The 15,263-nt window shown below is 42.2% G+C and overlaps 3 protein-coding genes across 4 annotated transcripts; 2 read left to right on the top strand and 1 right to left on the bottom strand.

The window, feature by feature from the left end:
- The first annotated feature begins 340 nt into the window (after positions 1–340).
- Positions 341–5,142, top strand: LOC114450508 (acyl-CoA-binding domain-containing protein 5A-like). The gene is made up of 14 exons (XM_028428662.1): positions 341–397; positions 635–756; positions 1,057–1,180; positions 1,363–1,435; positions 2,216–2,366; positions 2,475–2,504; positions 2,742–2,885; positions 3,310–3,525; positions 3,683–3,777; positions 3,881–4,067; positions 4,230–4,438; positions 4,538–4,588; positions 4,683–4,798; positions 4,879–5,142. The coding sequence occupies exons 2-14, from the start codon at positions 651–653 to the stop codon at positions 4,889–4,891; spliced, it is 1,515 nt and encodes a 504-aa protein (XP_028284463.1). The 5' UTR covers positions 341–397; positions 635–650; the 3' UTR covers positions 4,892–5,142.
- Positions 5,143–5,733: 591 nt separating this feature from the next.
- On the top strand, positions 5,734–11,648 carry yme1l1b (YME1-like 1b). Of its 2 annotated transcripts, none has more exons than XM_028428552.1 (18): positions 5,734–5,915; positions 6,721–6,855; positions 6,936–7,107; positions 7,225–7,323; positions 7,470–7,579; positions 7,741–7,891; positions 7,970–8,053; positions 8,368–8,520; positions 8,607–8,759; positions 8,856–8,988; positions 9,140–9,202; positions 9,326–9,438; positions 9,556–9,711; positions 9,803–9,954; positions 10,036–10,162; positions 10,237–10,310; positions 10,394–10,480; positions 10,557–11,648. In XM_028428552.1, the coding sequence occupies exons 1-18, from the start codon at positions 5,883–5,885 to the stop codon at positions 10,698–10,700; spliced, it is 2,139 nt and encodes a 712-aa protein (XP_028284353.1). In that variant the 5' UTR covers positions 5,734–5,882; the 3' UTR covers positions 10,701–11,648. The 2 variants fall into 2 exon arrangements, with proteins under 2 accessions (XP_028284353.1, XP_028284352.1); XM_028428551.1 differs by having other exon boundaries at positions 8,347–8,520.
- A 696-nt stretch (positions 11,649–12,344) lies between these two features.
- ptchd3b (patched domain containing 3b) lies at positions 12,345–15,139 on the bottom strand. Its single transcript, XM_028427514.1, has 4 exons — positions 14,420–15,139; positions 14,227–14,348; positions 14,010–14,155; positions 12,345–13,864 (listed from the first exon to the last, which is right to left on the bottom strand). The coding sequence occupies exons 1-4, from the start codon at positions 15,137–15,139 to the stop codon at positions 12,345–12,347; spliced, it is 2,508 nt and encodes an 835-aa protein (XP_028283315.1).
- Positions 15,140–15,263: the final 124 nt, after the last annotated feature.

Genomic DNA, 15,263 nt, shown 5'->3' with positions numbered 1-15,263 from the left:
AGACGACACAAGAAAGGCACAAACAGTAGCCTATAGGAATAATTATTAATTCTTAAGTTATTATGAGATATCTCTGATGTACAACAAACACATTATATTGCAAAAGAGAAAAAAAATAATAATCTCCATCTACTCGCCTACATTTCCCAGACATCACCGCGTGTTATATCCCCTCTCAGAGGGGATTGTGGGGCTTGTAGGAATCCTCGTCGAGCCTGAAGCGACCACTCACTCTCTTTGCGCGACAAAAACTACATTTCCCGGGCGTGTTTAAATCTCAGATCCTGGCTGTTTAGCTCATCCTTGACCGGAGACGAGATTGGCTTTTCTGCTGCATCCTGCAGACAGACACCGGGCTAATAACATAAATATCGTACCGGCGGATGAGAACTTTATGGTGAGTTTCTAAGCAAATCAGCCTCAGAGGGAGACACGTATGTTAGAGATTATTACTGTTATTACTGCTCTAACCTACACGGTAATCAAACAGACAATATCATCTTAAATTCTGCTAAGGGAAACACTGTGTCTCCTTATAGAACTCGTGGCAGTAGGTGCAGTGCCCTCCTCCCCCTTTGAACACTTACTGAGCTGCCTTGAATTGTCCATTAACTGCTTAATATTCTTGTCCAAGATGTGAGGACTCCTTCATGTCATCCTTGCATGGACTCAGCATGGCGCAGGAGGAGGACATACACAGCCTGGAGGAGAAATTTGCTGCTGCAGTCAAAGTGATCCGGAGTTTGCCTGAGGAAGGTGATGACTTATTTCAATCTGTCAGTCCATATGGGGACAAGGACAGTAACTGAACTGAAGTGTTCAGTGATGGAGTGAGAAATCTGTGCTTATTGGTGTGTAAACAACACTCCAGGTGATTGACCTACATGCAGAGTGTTTAAGTGCTGTCACTCTTGGCTGATCCTCTATGCATAAAGCTGCTATAAGGATAAGAACACAAGTATCAAGTCTAATAACAGTAGCTCACCTTTTACATATCATTTCCTGTGCTGTTTGTATAGATGTAAAATGGTTTAATGAAGCTGTTTGCCCTCTCAGGTCCTTTCCAGCCGTCCGATGACATGATGCTGATGTTCTACAGTTACTACAAGCAGGCCACCATGGGGCCCTGCAACATCCCCAGACCAACTGGCTTCTGGGACACTCATGGCAAAGCTAAATGGTATGCATCCATAAAAAGAGCCTAAAAAAACATAAGCTGCTTCACAACCCTTCAATGCATGCCAGGGTCATAGTTTCATAGTATGATTTATTTACTGCAGTATTGGGACTGGGATTTTTGCATAACACAATAATGACTGTAACGTCTGCTCAGATTCTTGAACTGTGGCTCTGTGTTGCCAGGGATGCTTGGAACTCTTTAGGATATATGACAAAAGAGGAAGCCATGAAGAATTACATTGAGGACATCCAGCTGGTAAGTCCTTTCAGAAACAAAATAAAGCTGCATTGAAGCTGCATACACAAGTCAAACAGTTATTTTACAGTCACAAGTCACAACAGGCTCAGTTTGTAGTTTGTGTTTACAGATAATCAGGAAACATTATCATGATACAAACTAGCATTTCTGTCAATGTAAGATGCTATAAGAGACTCACATAGCTGTTAGCATGGCTTCAGATTTGTTCCTTATATTTATTTGCCCAGTGATGAACTGATAATCTGTCCAGGGTGCCTGTCACCTGCTGAGAGCTGGTCTAGGTTCCAGGCCTTTTGCTGTAAAAATTCATTGTAACTGCTGGGCCCTCTATCTACTACTAGTCCACATGGTGAGATGTCATCTATTCTGATAAGTGATAACTACAAAATAACACAGATTACCAAGATAATCTCAAAGTAATCTCAAATTATAACCATAACCAACATGTTCTTTATGTGGATTAATAAGAACTAAGTGGTCCTTTGATTGTCACAGCTGGTCCTTCATTACTGTAGCTATCCAGATGCACTCCCTTTTATTTCATTTTATTTTCTCCATCTGAATCGGTGTTACACAATTATTTCCCCTCTGGAATTAATACAGCAGTTTTAACCTTTACATTGGACTGTATATTGAAATCACATTCGTTCTTCTGCTGTGTTGTTGTGCTATTATCGTGACCACACTTATTACTCAAAGTGGCAGCTTCAAAGCATGAACAAGCTCCCAGTTATTTTTAGCATTCCTCTACAGTGCGATGTTCGTGTGTGTCATCAGATTTTGGAGACCATCCCAATCTCAGAAGAAGTGTCCGACCTGGTACAGAAGCTAGGCGGCTTCTACACAGAGGTGGACATTGAAGGGGAAGAAGCCGAAGAGAATGAAGTGGACAGAAGACCCTTCACCAGGCCTTTTGCCGATCATGCAGGTAGCACAACTGATAGGAGATGGCAGCTCACTGTTGTTCTAACAAAGTGATGCTGATTGTCTCAGTTGGTCATGCAGAGATTTTTTTCCCTTTCTTTTTAACCAATAGATAAGCTGGTTAAGAAACCAACAATGGAAGGCAAGTCTTTGGTGTTTGTAGCTCTGTAGAGTGGATAGACTAAGCTTATTTTAACCTAAATTGTCTTGTCTAGTCTGTCTTGTGTTGTAGTTATGTGTGTAGTTGCTTGTTAGCCTGAATTGTTGCAGCTATAGATTAGAGTGTCGAGCCTGTTTGCAAGTGTAGCTTTGTAGTTCAGTTGTGTGCAATGTTATGCAACTCACAAGTTAATCGAGAGTGTTTCCCCTCATTGTTCAGGCTATGGGGATCTGTGGGATGATATACAAAACCTCGAGGGAAAGGACAAATACAGTGTATCAAGTAGTGTCAGTAGCGAGGAGGCAGAGGGAAGCAGAGAAAATAGTCAAATGGAGAGAAGAAGGGAAGTTAGTGATTGGAGAAGTGAGGAAGAGGAGAATGGGGATGAAGAAGACAATACAGACGAAGGAGACAAGGAGGAGGAGGAGGAGGAAAGAGGTACAATGTAGTCATTAGCTGTTTTGTACTGTGATGTTTGTTCTTGCAAAACAGATTTTGCACTGTGTGTCGATATTGTATTTTTTCAGTATATTTTGTGTGCATCCAGTCTTTGCTTATTTTTCCCCATTTATTATGTGTGTCGTGAATATAAGTAACTATTTATGCTGTGTTCTCTAAAACGTTTGAAGGTTGCAACACACACTTACCATCATCTATCTACTATCATTTTCAATAGTATTTCTATGAGATATGGCAAAGTAGTTTGCACAAAGTAGAATCAGAGTGAGGTATAAATAAACAAAGAACTGTATAATGTCCTATCGTACTCTCTTATGTATTATCCCAGGTTGGAGCCCTGACCCGAGGCTATTAACAGTGGAGGACAATAGGTGGAGGTCTGACACCAAGGGCTCCAGCAGCAGTGTGGAGCCAAGTATGTCTTCCATCACCAATGGGACACACAGCTCCCTCAACAGCGAGATGGAGGAAGAGGAACTGGTCTGTTCTATAGAGCCCAGTGTGCCATATAACCCGTACATGCACTTTAATGGACACCTGAATGGTGAGACTAATGCATAACCTGTATATTTGATTTTATGTGAAACACCCATTGTTTCTATGTGCTGCTTCAGATGCATACAATAGAAAAGAATATACCGGCTGTAGACACTCTCTATTGTGTTAATTGTGCACTTTTGTTGGTGGGATGCACATTTTAGATCATTGTGATACTGTTCCTGAGAAGATTCATCGATCCACAGACTCAGATAATGAAGAATTCTGTGACTCCATGGAGCATTTAGCCATGGAAGAGGTGTGTACATAATTAAAACCGTTACATTACCAGTTATTGCTCATTTAAAGGAAGGTTTTGTTCTGTGCAGACTGTGGCTGACTCCCTTTCATCCCTGTTTTAGCGGCTGTCTACATCAAAAGGCCAGTCACCTGGATCAGGAGCTGCGTGTGTGAGCCAGAAGGACCTGTGGTTTGAGAGCAGCACTACACTAAAACAGGGGGAGGACCAAGCACTGAGGGGAGATTCTTACCTTAAAGAAGGGATTAGCCCGAGCAAACACAACAGTTCCATGTCAAGAAGAGGGAGAGGTGAGACCACATTAGCCGACTTTGATTTATATTGACACTGTACCCTTAATTGACTTTCCTCTTAAGATTTGCACTTAGTCCAATGTCTCTTAAGCATTAGAAGGTATTAGATTCGCTAACAAAGAGCACAGTTGAATGTAATCTGTCCCACTCTTGTTGCAGGATCTCAGTCACCAAGGCTTACCTGCAACTCTCCACAGTGTGTCAGTGTAGATGCTGCCTGCTGCTGTGTGACACAGGTCAGATATCCTGTCAGCGCGAGCAGAGGAAACATCAATGAGCAGATAGCCACGGTTCTGCTGAGGCTGCAGCATGACATGACCGATGTGCTGCACAGGCTGCACACGCTGGAGCAGCTAACTAGGTCACAGGTAAACCACTGTCTTTGCTTTTGGGATCAAGACTGTCATATTTTCTTTGTGCATATATGTTGATGACAATCGCAGTGACTATTTGGTTTTATTTTGTAGTCAAGATCATCTTCACCAAGACAGGAGGACTTTGTACCTGTTGCACGAAAGGTACTCAAAAGCTATGTGTTCACTCTTTATCGGATTATTCAGTCAAATTTAGTTTTCTTTCAGTTTAATCTCTGATTATTCTCTGTTTTTGTAGTTCCTGAAACCGTCTTGGTGGCCTTTTGAGGTTTCCCCGCTCACCGTGGTGTTGACTGCACTCTGGCCTCTGATTGCACATTTGCTTGTTCAGCTTTACTTACAACGTAAAAGAAGGTGATCAGAATTTTCAGGGTTGTTGACACTGATGTGTTTTACTGCAGATTTCTAACTCTGTTTCTTCATTTTCCTCACAGGAAAATCCCATGAATCGTTAAACAACCATTTGGTGCATTGGTGCACCTTTGTTGACACTGTCAGGCTTTCTTAAGCCGTTACAGATGCGGTACAATGAGGCATCAACAGAAATGGCTGGTGTTTAAAAGTGTAGCATTTTTACCTCAAGGAGACTGTCTAGGTGTTTCAGAGGGGTTGATATGCATATTTAAATCTGGCACATTTTATTTGTTATCGTTAGCTTGGCATGAATATGATTAGGAACTCATTATGTCCATAACTTGTAGGTGAAATAAAGTCATGATTTTACATTAGGTGTAGCCTGTAAGTGATAAGAATGCTTTAATTTTATTTATTGTACACTTTGTCTAATTAGATTTATTTTATTACTTTTTTGTCAAAGTACTTTTCCAAGGACACCAGTCTTTTATAAATGTATTATCCGATGTGTATGTTTCAGTGACATTTATTTCAAGACCACATAAACATTTAAGGTTATATGTGCATAAAAGTGGGGTTTTATTTTATTGCTTCTGTACAATGCAAATGAAAGACTGCACTGTAGCAATGACAATCATACAGTTATATAATCATCATCATCATCATGAAGGTTTTTTCCATTTTAAGCAATGTTACTGTATAGCATTAGCAAAAGAAATGGAATTCATAATAAATTTGCTCATTCTTGGGGAAAGTCGAACAGATTTCCTGCATCTTGTTTTTATTCCAAAAAATCAGGTTAGAAATTCAATGTTAAGAGTGCATCACTTAATAAAATATTAACTTTAATGATAAACGGAACCTTAGGTGAGTCACAGAAGCCCGGAAGCAAACTGTGCTGCAATGTGTTTGAAGTCATATCCGGTTTATGATCAGCTGTCAGACAAGCGCAGAAGTTGGCAGTTGGACCTGGTATGCGTGCCGCAGACAGACAAGAGTGAAACAGACACAGACCTCTAACTCTCAGGGACGGTGACATAACGTGCACAGCGCTGGAGAGGTCTTTCAGCAGCGACACCTAAATATGTTTTCTTTGTCAATGACGGTTCAGCCACAGGTAAGAAAACAAGAACCAGTAGGCCGAGCTAACGTTAGCATTGTTGTTGTTTTGACTCTAACCTCGGGCAGCTGAACGTGCTAAAAAGCTAAGTTAACCTTAGCCTGATTCCTACTGCTGTTGTTCGTGTTGGTTTAAGGACCTCACTCTTTCGTTTACGTCAGGGTGTATTTGGTGCAGTATTAAACTTTAAAAACACCGTGCGCTGTCGAGTTAAGTTTCGGCAAGCTAGCGAACATAACTGTCGTGCTGCGCGTTCAACGTCTTTATTTACTCCAAGTGATAGTCACCTGTTATTATTGTGCTGCTGCTGCTGCTGTACCCAGAGTTTGGTCTCGATGACGTATCTCTGTAACATTAAGTCACCATCCCTCGTATGGATGGACATAAAGAGAATAGAGAGGCTGAGGGTGCTGTACCCTGCGTGTTCAGTGTTCTGTGTAACTGACATAACTGTAAATCAACATGCATTGCTGTTATTATGATATAGTAATAGAACATCTTAAGTCCAAACTTGTACTTAGCTACATTTCAGGAGCAAACATTGGACTCTTTAACACGTTCTTAGCTAAAATGTTAATAAAAGTGTTAAATGTGAGTTTAAATGTTCCTTGTTATTTAAAGTCAAAAACCTCTCAGTGACACTGTGACTGTATTATACTGACTCGCACAACCTCTTACTCTAATAAACTCCAAGGTTTGCCTCTAGATTGCAGTTTTTGTTTATGTTTGTGTTTTGTACATTCATGTTTCTTCATTGTCACATGCTTGATTTGACACTTGTTTTTATTACATGTGATCACAGGTGACTGTACCTCTTAGTCACCTCATCAATGCCTTCCACTCTCTGAAGAGCTCAGTGGGAAACAGTAGCAGTGCCACCTGCAAATCAAGGAAACACAAGGAGCATGCCTCAGATGCAGAACTTCACTATACAGAGGTATTTATCAGAAGACAATAACTTTACAGTGATGGATTGTTAACTTCATACCTGTAAACAGTGTTTATGTGTATTCACAGTCCATTGTGAGGGAGCTTGGCTTATCTGACCTAGGAGCACAGCAGCTGAATGATCTGGTGAATCAGGTGTTACCATGTTTGAGCCCAGAGGAGTCACCTCTTCCTCTAGGTATTCAGACAGTCTGGAGGACTTCACATCTGTCCACACACTCTTTCTTCCACAATAAGCATGGTAAGAAAACAGTACCAACACAATGAAAATTCTTCCTACATTGTATGTTGTTTAAACATGTGTCCGGCTGGTGCTGAAGAAGTGAAAGGACAGTAATGCCATGTTCGCTTGTCACAGGGTTCTTATGGAGTCCCTTGACTATGTCAGCCCCAGTTTTTCCACGGCAGCACCTTTCACCTCTTCAATCTGTCTGCACAGACCTACAGTATTGGCCAGGTAACTGCTGCGGAAGTATTTGTCAAGTATTTTATTAATTTATCACTTAATTTTTTACTTATTTATCACAACAACTCATCTGGCTTTAGAGTCTTTGGAAATGTGATATGTATGATCATTTGATACATTATCATTACTTTTCCAAGTGTTGGTTCAGAGCAGAGGATTTAAAACCTTAAGGAGCAAAACCAGACGACTGCAGTCAGCCTACGAGCGCCCTGTGGAATCTGAAGGGTTCACACCAAATTTTATGAAGGTATATATCAAAAGCATTGTGTTTAGTACATTTTTTTACCTGTGGCTCAGATACCATTGCATGCATAAGTGTAATTGGGCAACGGCTGAAGCCAAAGTAAAAAAAAAATAGTATTGCTGCTTAAGAAAAACACTCCTGACCAGCCTCCCCTTGTGCTGCAGGGTTTTCTTACACGTGACAAGGGGCTTGAAGTTGAAAGTCTTGACGGCCTTATAAAGAGTAAGAACGTCCCTGATGGACAGCAGGATGCTTTCAAGAGGGGCTTCGCTGAGGGTTTCATGAAAGCTCAGGCCCTGACACAACGCACTCAAGGCAAGTTCCAATACAAACACAGAGGTTACTGCATTGGATGCTGCTAAAGGATGCTGATGTGTGGTTCTCCTTGTACAGACTCTCTGAGAAGGACTCGTCTAATCCTGCTGGTTTTGCTTCTTGTTGGGCTCTATGGTATCTCCAAGACCCCCTTCATATCGGGTAAAGGATTCTTTCCTTTTCTTAACCCTTTGATTTAATTTATTATTATAAAATTGCCTCCATTATTCTGATGTACAAACATTAACCATAGAGCTTAGCATTTGCCTGCTAATTAAGCTTGCTAACTAAAGCATTTACAGCTCTGTCAAGCCTATAATGAACTCTAACTGCAGCACTAACATATGTATGTGCTATCATGTGTGCTTATTGAAACTAACACAGTGTTTGTGTATGAGCTGATTAACAGTGCCATGCTGTGTGATTTCGAACTTTAATCTAACCATTTTGGACAGTGCGGTTCCGAACCACATCAGGGCTGGACTCAGCAGTGGATCCTGTGCATATGAAAAATGTGACCTTTGAGCATGTCAAAGGGGTGGAAGAAGCTAAGAATGAGCTGCAGGAGGTGGTGGAGTTCCTGAAGAACCCACAGAAGTTCACAGCTTTGGGAGGAAAGCTGCCAAAAGGTAAACCGTCATTCACTGTGGCACCTATTATCAGTATTCCCAGTCTTCCTGATCTCCTCATCCTTTCTTTCTTTTTTTGGCCTTAGGCGTTCTACTTGTTGGCCCACCTGGAACTGGAAAGACTCTGCTGGCCAGAGCAGTGGCAGGAGAGGCAGATGTGCCGTTTTATTACGCCTCTGGGTCAGAATTTGATGAGATGTTTGTTGGCGTGGGAGCGAGCCGCATCAGAAATCTTTTCAGTAGGTTTATTTTTTATTTTATCAGACAATTTTGTCAAAGTTGCTTGTGATAAGTATTGTTGTGCTAAACGTTGTTTGTCACTGCTTTTTTTAAAGGGGAGGCTAAAGGTAATGCTCCTTGTGTCATCTTCATTGATGAACTGGACAGTGTGGGTGGGAAAAGGATCGAGTCTCCAATGCATCCGTATTCCAGACAGACTATCAACCAGCTGCTTGCTGAGATGGATGGGTAATTATTGGTTACATTTTTGCAAGTTTCCCTTGCAAGTTGGTTTATTTTAATTCATTTAGCTTGTTATTATAAACACCATGTCTCTCATTATAAAATCAGAGTGCCCTGATTGATACAGTGACCTCACCTGTGTGATTTTATTTTGTAGTTTTAAACCAAATGAAGGCGTGATCATCATCGGAGCAACCAACTTCCCAGAGGCTTTAGATAAGTATGTTCCATGTCTCTCAATGTTAGGCGACTTGCTTACAGTAAACATTTAGAAATGTCAAAGTCTGCAGTCTTCACATACTTCATATGACTATTTTGCTGACTAACTGATCTTCCCTTGTAGCGCCCTGATCCGCCCAGGACGTTTTGACATGCAGGTAACCGTCCCCAAACCAGATGTGAAAGGACGCACAGAGATTCTCAGCTGGTACCTGAAGAAGATTAAAGTGGATCCAGGTTAGAGATCCAAATATGCTCATTCTGAATTTGGACACTTTTTCCCAAATGCTTAGAGTGATATATAATATTTCACTAACCACAATACAATACATTGATATTGTGCTGTCTCTGCAGATATTGAGGCCAATATTATTGCCCGGGGCACAGTGGGCTTCTCTGGCGCTGACCTGGAAAATCTGGTCAACCAAGCAGCCCTAAAGGCAGCAGTTGATGGCAAAGATATGGTCACTATGAAAGAGCTGGAGTTTGCTAAAGACAAAATCCTCATGGGTAACATTTTAATTACAGTTCCATCTTTTTTTCATCACTGTCATCATTAAGTTGTGTTTGTAATGTGGCCCTCTTTTTCCTTTTCCTGAAGGCCCTGAGAGAAGGAGTGCAGAAATAGATGAGAAGAACAAGCGGATCACAGCATACCACGAGTCAGGCCATGCAATCGTAGCATACTACACCAAAGATGCCATGCCGATCAACAAGGCTACCATCATGCCCAGAGGCCCTAGTCTGGGACATGTAAGGAAACCCACAGCCTGGTCGTACTATGCAGCATAAACATTAGCTCTCAAGACTCTCATCTGCACTTCTCCCTCACAGGTGTCCATGCTTCCAGAGAATGATCGGTGGAGTGAGACTCGTTCTCAGCTTCTGGCCCAGATGGATGTCAGTATGGGTGGTCGTGTAGCAGAGGAGATTATATTTGGACATGAGAACATCACAACTGGTCAGTATAAGTCCATGAAAAAGGATACATAATTTAAAATTGTATAACTGAAGTTGAAATTTCTTCTTTCTCAGGAGCATCGAGTGACTTTGACAGTGCCACCAAGATTGCAAAGATGATGGTGACCAGATTTGGAATGTGTGAAAAGGTAATCTGTCCTAAAAAATGATGGGAAAAAAGACATGTTCAAAATTGTGGCTTTTTTTTTCAACTTCTCTTCCTGCCTCTCAGCTGGGCGTGATGACTTACACCGACATGACACAGCAAAGTCCAGAGACACAAGCTGCAGTGGAGCATGAAGTCAGGGTGTTACTGAAGGTCTGTCTTTTTATAGCTGATATAGCTCCTCTTCTGTATTCAGGCCTGTAACAGGTTTTTCCCTTCCTGTTTTCAGGACTCATATGAGCGTGCCAAAGCCCTGCTGAAGTCTCACGCCAAGGAGCACAAGAACCTGGCCGACGCTCTGCTCATGTACGAGACCCTGGATGCCAAAGAGATTCAGCTGGTCCTGGAGGGCAAAACTCTGGAGACCAGATGAAACCAGCAATCACAGCCAGCGACAGGGAGAGGGGGGCAGAGATGGACTCAGGTTCACGGTGTGTTGTGTGATGATGTCATATCTTCATGTTGTCATATCTTCATGTTGTCATGGAATCATCAGTTGTCACAAATTAGTATGTTCCTGTATTGAGATATGAGCAGGTGTATGTTGCACAGCTTCGTTGTATGTGAGGGAGGCCTAATGTTGCTCAGGTTACTTTATTAACTGCTGGGAAGAAACAAATCGTGAATGTAAATATGTAGCTAAAATACACAAACAGTATCTGGATAGACTGAAATAGGAAGATACACAGACACATTAAGACCACATTTGAACTTGGATTGGAAATTGGTCTTCCAGTGTTAGTATTTAGGTTATTCTTAGGGTCACTGAGCCATCATGTATCTCCTGATTCTGTGTTTCATCTGCTGCTGCCCCCTCTCCACATGTCCCTGTTGTTTCTTTTTTTTCTTTTTTTTTTTTAAAGGTGGCCTTTTGGGGAATGTACCATGAGCGTATAAAAAGTTAAACCACAATGTCTCAGCACTTTGGGTAAGTGTACAAATTAAAATGTCTGTGTGCACTTTTCCTTTAATTATATTCGCCGTCTGTACAGTCAGAACAAAAACTGCTGCTCAAGCCTCAAAATGCATGCGACAAAAAGAAGCTGTGTTTATGTAGTCGGCGCATTAGGATTTTTAAGTCAGCCTTATTTATTTCAGTAGATTGATCGAATTCAGCTTTTAAAAAGCTTTTCAGCAAAATATGTAATGGCAAGTGAATGGAATAAAAACTCTACAAATCCACAGGGCAGGTGTTTTTTCATGACGTCAGTGCAGACATGTTGCTCATGCACACATGCTGTTCAGCACACCTTTCTGTTTGGTGAACCAAATTTGCACAGAGCGATGCTGGTGTTTACTGGCATGTCTCCTGCTGTGAAAAGATGAGACAAACGTAGTGTCACATTGACATCCTTTACTCCAATGTGATGTGTGATTATATTTTTATCTGTTAAAATGCTGAAAGTCTTTATCCAATAGGAACAGATGTATGTAAGCCATTTATTTAAATATTTAAGCTGTCATCAAAATGTCAAAAGCTGTCAAAGCTGTCACCACCTTCATGCTATAGGTTTTGTTTTATGTTTTCCTTTACAATATGTTTGGCCTTCTAGCCATGTTTAGCTGTGTACATATGACTGGGATGTAAAGGGGAACCTTGTGTATATAGATGTATAGTGATGCTGTGTGTACACTGAATGGCTCTCTGCTGTACACAGTGTGATCGCAATGGTTATTAAGGATAATAAAGAGAAAGAACTCCAAACACATGTGGCTCTGTGTGTGTGTGTGCCTCGGAGGGTGAAAATGTATATTTACAAATCTGTACAAAATCATTTTTTTCAGGGGCCAAAAAAGGTATTAGATACACTCAAAGGACAAAAATTCATTGAAAATAAGCTTAAATCTTCCAAAGAAATCAACATATTTTTGAGTTTCTCAACAAAAATAGTTGGTTAGTTTGAAATTAAGGATTTTTTGTTTTAAACGGATGAAATAAATTAGAGGCAGAAAAGGTGTGAAATCACAATTTATTTTAAAAATCAGTGGAAAATCTACATCCATATCTATGCCCACGTTAACTGCTCTTCCCACAGGCTCCAAACACCGTCAGGAACACTGGGATAAACATCAGGCCATGCAGCAGTCCTAAAGCCATCACCAGAAACACAACCTTGAAGAAGGTCCTGAAGATGTAACTCCCTGACATGGACAGAACCAGCACCCCTAACACAGTGGACAGAGCTCCCTGCAGTATTGGAAATCCTAAATGAGCCAAAGCATCCGTTGCTTTTTCATTGACATCACTCTTAGTGCTGGAGACAAAAGAGTAAGAGATATGTGCTGAGAAGTCCACAGAGAAGCCAACACATATGACCAGGTTGATCATAGAAATGGAATCCAGGTTCACACCCCACAGCGCCATGAATCCCGTCACACCGACTATGACTGAACACACTGCAAAGGCCACCCATATGGAGCTGAGAGGACTCGGAATCAGTGTAAGTGAGACGACAAGCATGACAACCACAGCAACAAGGATGGTTTGAATGGTGTTCTCTGTGATGACGGCATACTGGTCAAAGAAGATGAAGGCAGGATGGTACACCAGCAGCTCTACTGGACATCCCTCTGCAGTTCTCCTGAGCTCGGTCATCATGTCTTTCATTCTGGTTCTGTTCAGCGTCTGAATGAAGAATCGAGATGCCTGGATGTCGCCATCTGCCGTCAGACTGATGTCCAGTCTGAACAGAGGGTGGACGTCTAAGAAATGAGGCAGGTGGGCGTGGAAAGCATTGCGGGAGCTTATGTTGAGTCGAGAGGCATTTGCATGGTTTTCATAGGAAATGAACCAAGCTAGTGTGTTGTTGACAAAGTGTAGACTTTCAAAACTTGAAATGCATGACTGCAGACGCCTCCGATCGTCCTCGTCCCAGTAGGAGAAGGTCTGCTTCACAGCCACCATCACATTGCAGCTGTATTCAGAGAAGTGCTGCCTCTGATCAGTGTAAAAGTCATTGATGTATGAATCATCTAAAGCCAGATTTTTAATGTCGAGTCCTTCCTTTAAGATAAAGCAGCCATAGGCACTAATAGCCAGATAGCCTGCGTAAATGAAAAATACACACGCTTTTGTTATTTTGTGAGTGAGAAATGGAGCATAGAACTGCTCAAACATGTGACTCACAGCCTCACTTTCCTCCTTTTCTGTCATTCGATCATAACGTCCCCCAACGCAGCACACACTGAAGGCCTTTGAGTTCCTGGCTGGTAGGTCCTCTGGGATTTTGGCACAGGTGAACCAGTGTTTGTTGTCTGCTTCCCTCTGTCCATTCAAAGCCATACACGCCCCCAAGAAAGTGATGCTGTACAAATAGCAGAAGCAAACTGAGATTCCAGCATAGAGGCAGAAGGAGCGGACTGAGCCAAAGGGCGAGCTGCAGCCCAGGAAGAGAGCCAGGGCGTCGGTCAGCGTGGTGATGGAGATGGAGACGGCGGCATCTCTGTAGGTGTCAGCCAGACGATCCGGAACACTGTCCAGAACACGGGTCCTCTGCCAGCAGGAGATCAGGATGAACATGTCATCCAGTCCAATACCTTCAGAGACACAAAGAGAGTGAAGGAATCTTTAAGCTGTCCTGGAGCAATAGATCAATCGATGATTGATACGTTTCTGACCTAATGAGGACTGACTAGTCTTTGCTCATATTGCTTGAAGCACAGTGGGACTTGGTGGACCTACCTAACATCATAAAAGGACAGGAGGCCGCTGTCATGACAAAAGGCTGGCCCAGCAACAGCAACACACCAAATCCACTCAGGACGCCTAGACCTGTGGAGAGAACCCCACAGCACGCCACCCCCACCTTCGTCCTCACGTTATCCAACCTAAACAAAAAAAGACGAAATTATTTATAAAAAAAAAAACTTTATAACATGTAAGCTGATGTTATACTGACCTCCAACAGGTAATAATAGAAAACATGATGGCGACGGTGTAGGTGATGGAGAATAAAGAGATGACAGAGGATGGAGATTTCTCAAATTCCCACTGCATTGACATCGAGGTGGAGTATGACACCTGAAAAACACGGCAATACATTGAAAACTTAAGGACGCAACAAGCTGATTTATAACAGGAGTTCTGCTCACCTGAAGAGAAGGAAACGATTCATTTGAGACCAGATTAATGAAGCTCTGCAGCCAGAGGTCAGCCAGTGTTTTGTTGTCTTCTTCTAAATAGTAATAGAGCCGTATGGCTTCAGCACTTTCTATCACTGAGCCCTCTGTGTTCAGTTTCACACTCCCCAGACTCAGAAATAAAGGAAAGCTTCTGAAATCAGAGTGATGCCAGGGATATGTCAGATTGACTGTGTCTATGTTGTTGGGATTATATTCAATGATATCCATTATGTCATTAGAGAAGCAGGATCCCATCACCTCAGCACAAACATCCACATATTGAAATGACCTGTTATCAAACTGCACGCTCATGTTCTTAATCTTAAAGTCCAAATCCAGGATGTCATGAAGTGTCTCAGCAGTCAGAATATCCCTGCGGCCTACAGCTATGACTGCAGCATAGCTTCCACCTCTGCTCAGCCTGAGCCGTGAAAACATGGACGAGCTTCCTGGAAATGTTTCCTCAATGTATTTCCTCTCCATCTTGGCAGGTCCGTCCACGGGTGTGAACTGCTCTTCGATGTTATTAGACATTCTGTCCTGAAGAAAATAAAAGCCGCTCCCCAGACCTGTTGAGACAATGAGAGGGGTGATCAGGAACCACCAGGGATGGGAGCCAATAAAATGACCCATCATCCTAAAGCAGATCTGGAGGGGCTTTTCTATGCAGTCTGTGTGGCACCAGGCCATGGCAGTGACAACAAGAAAGAGGACTTCGGGAAATAAAAAAAGAGCAGCTCCCTTCCTCTGAAGGTTCAGACTGACACCGGCTGTATTTATTCTGCAGCTGAGGAGGGATTTGCATAATAACAGG

Source organism: Parambassis ranga, chromosome 17 (assembly GCF_900634625.1).
Source record: "Parambassis ranga chromosome 17, fParRan2.1, whole genome shotgun sequence".
In the NCBI taxonomy this organism is placed as follows: Eukaryota; Metazoa; Chordata; class Actinopteri; family Ambassidae; genus Parambassis; species Parambassis ranga.
The sequence above is the reverse complement of the archived record's forward strand: the minus strand, read 5'-3'. Positions and strand labels throughout refer to the sequence as shown.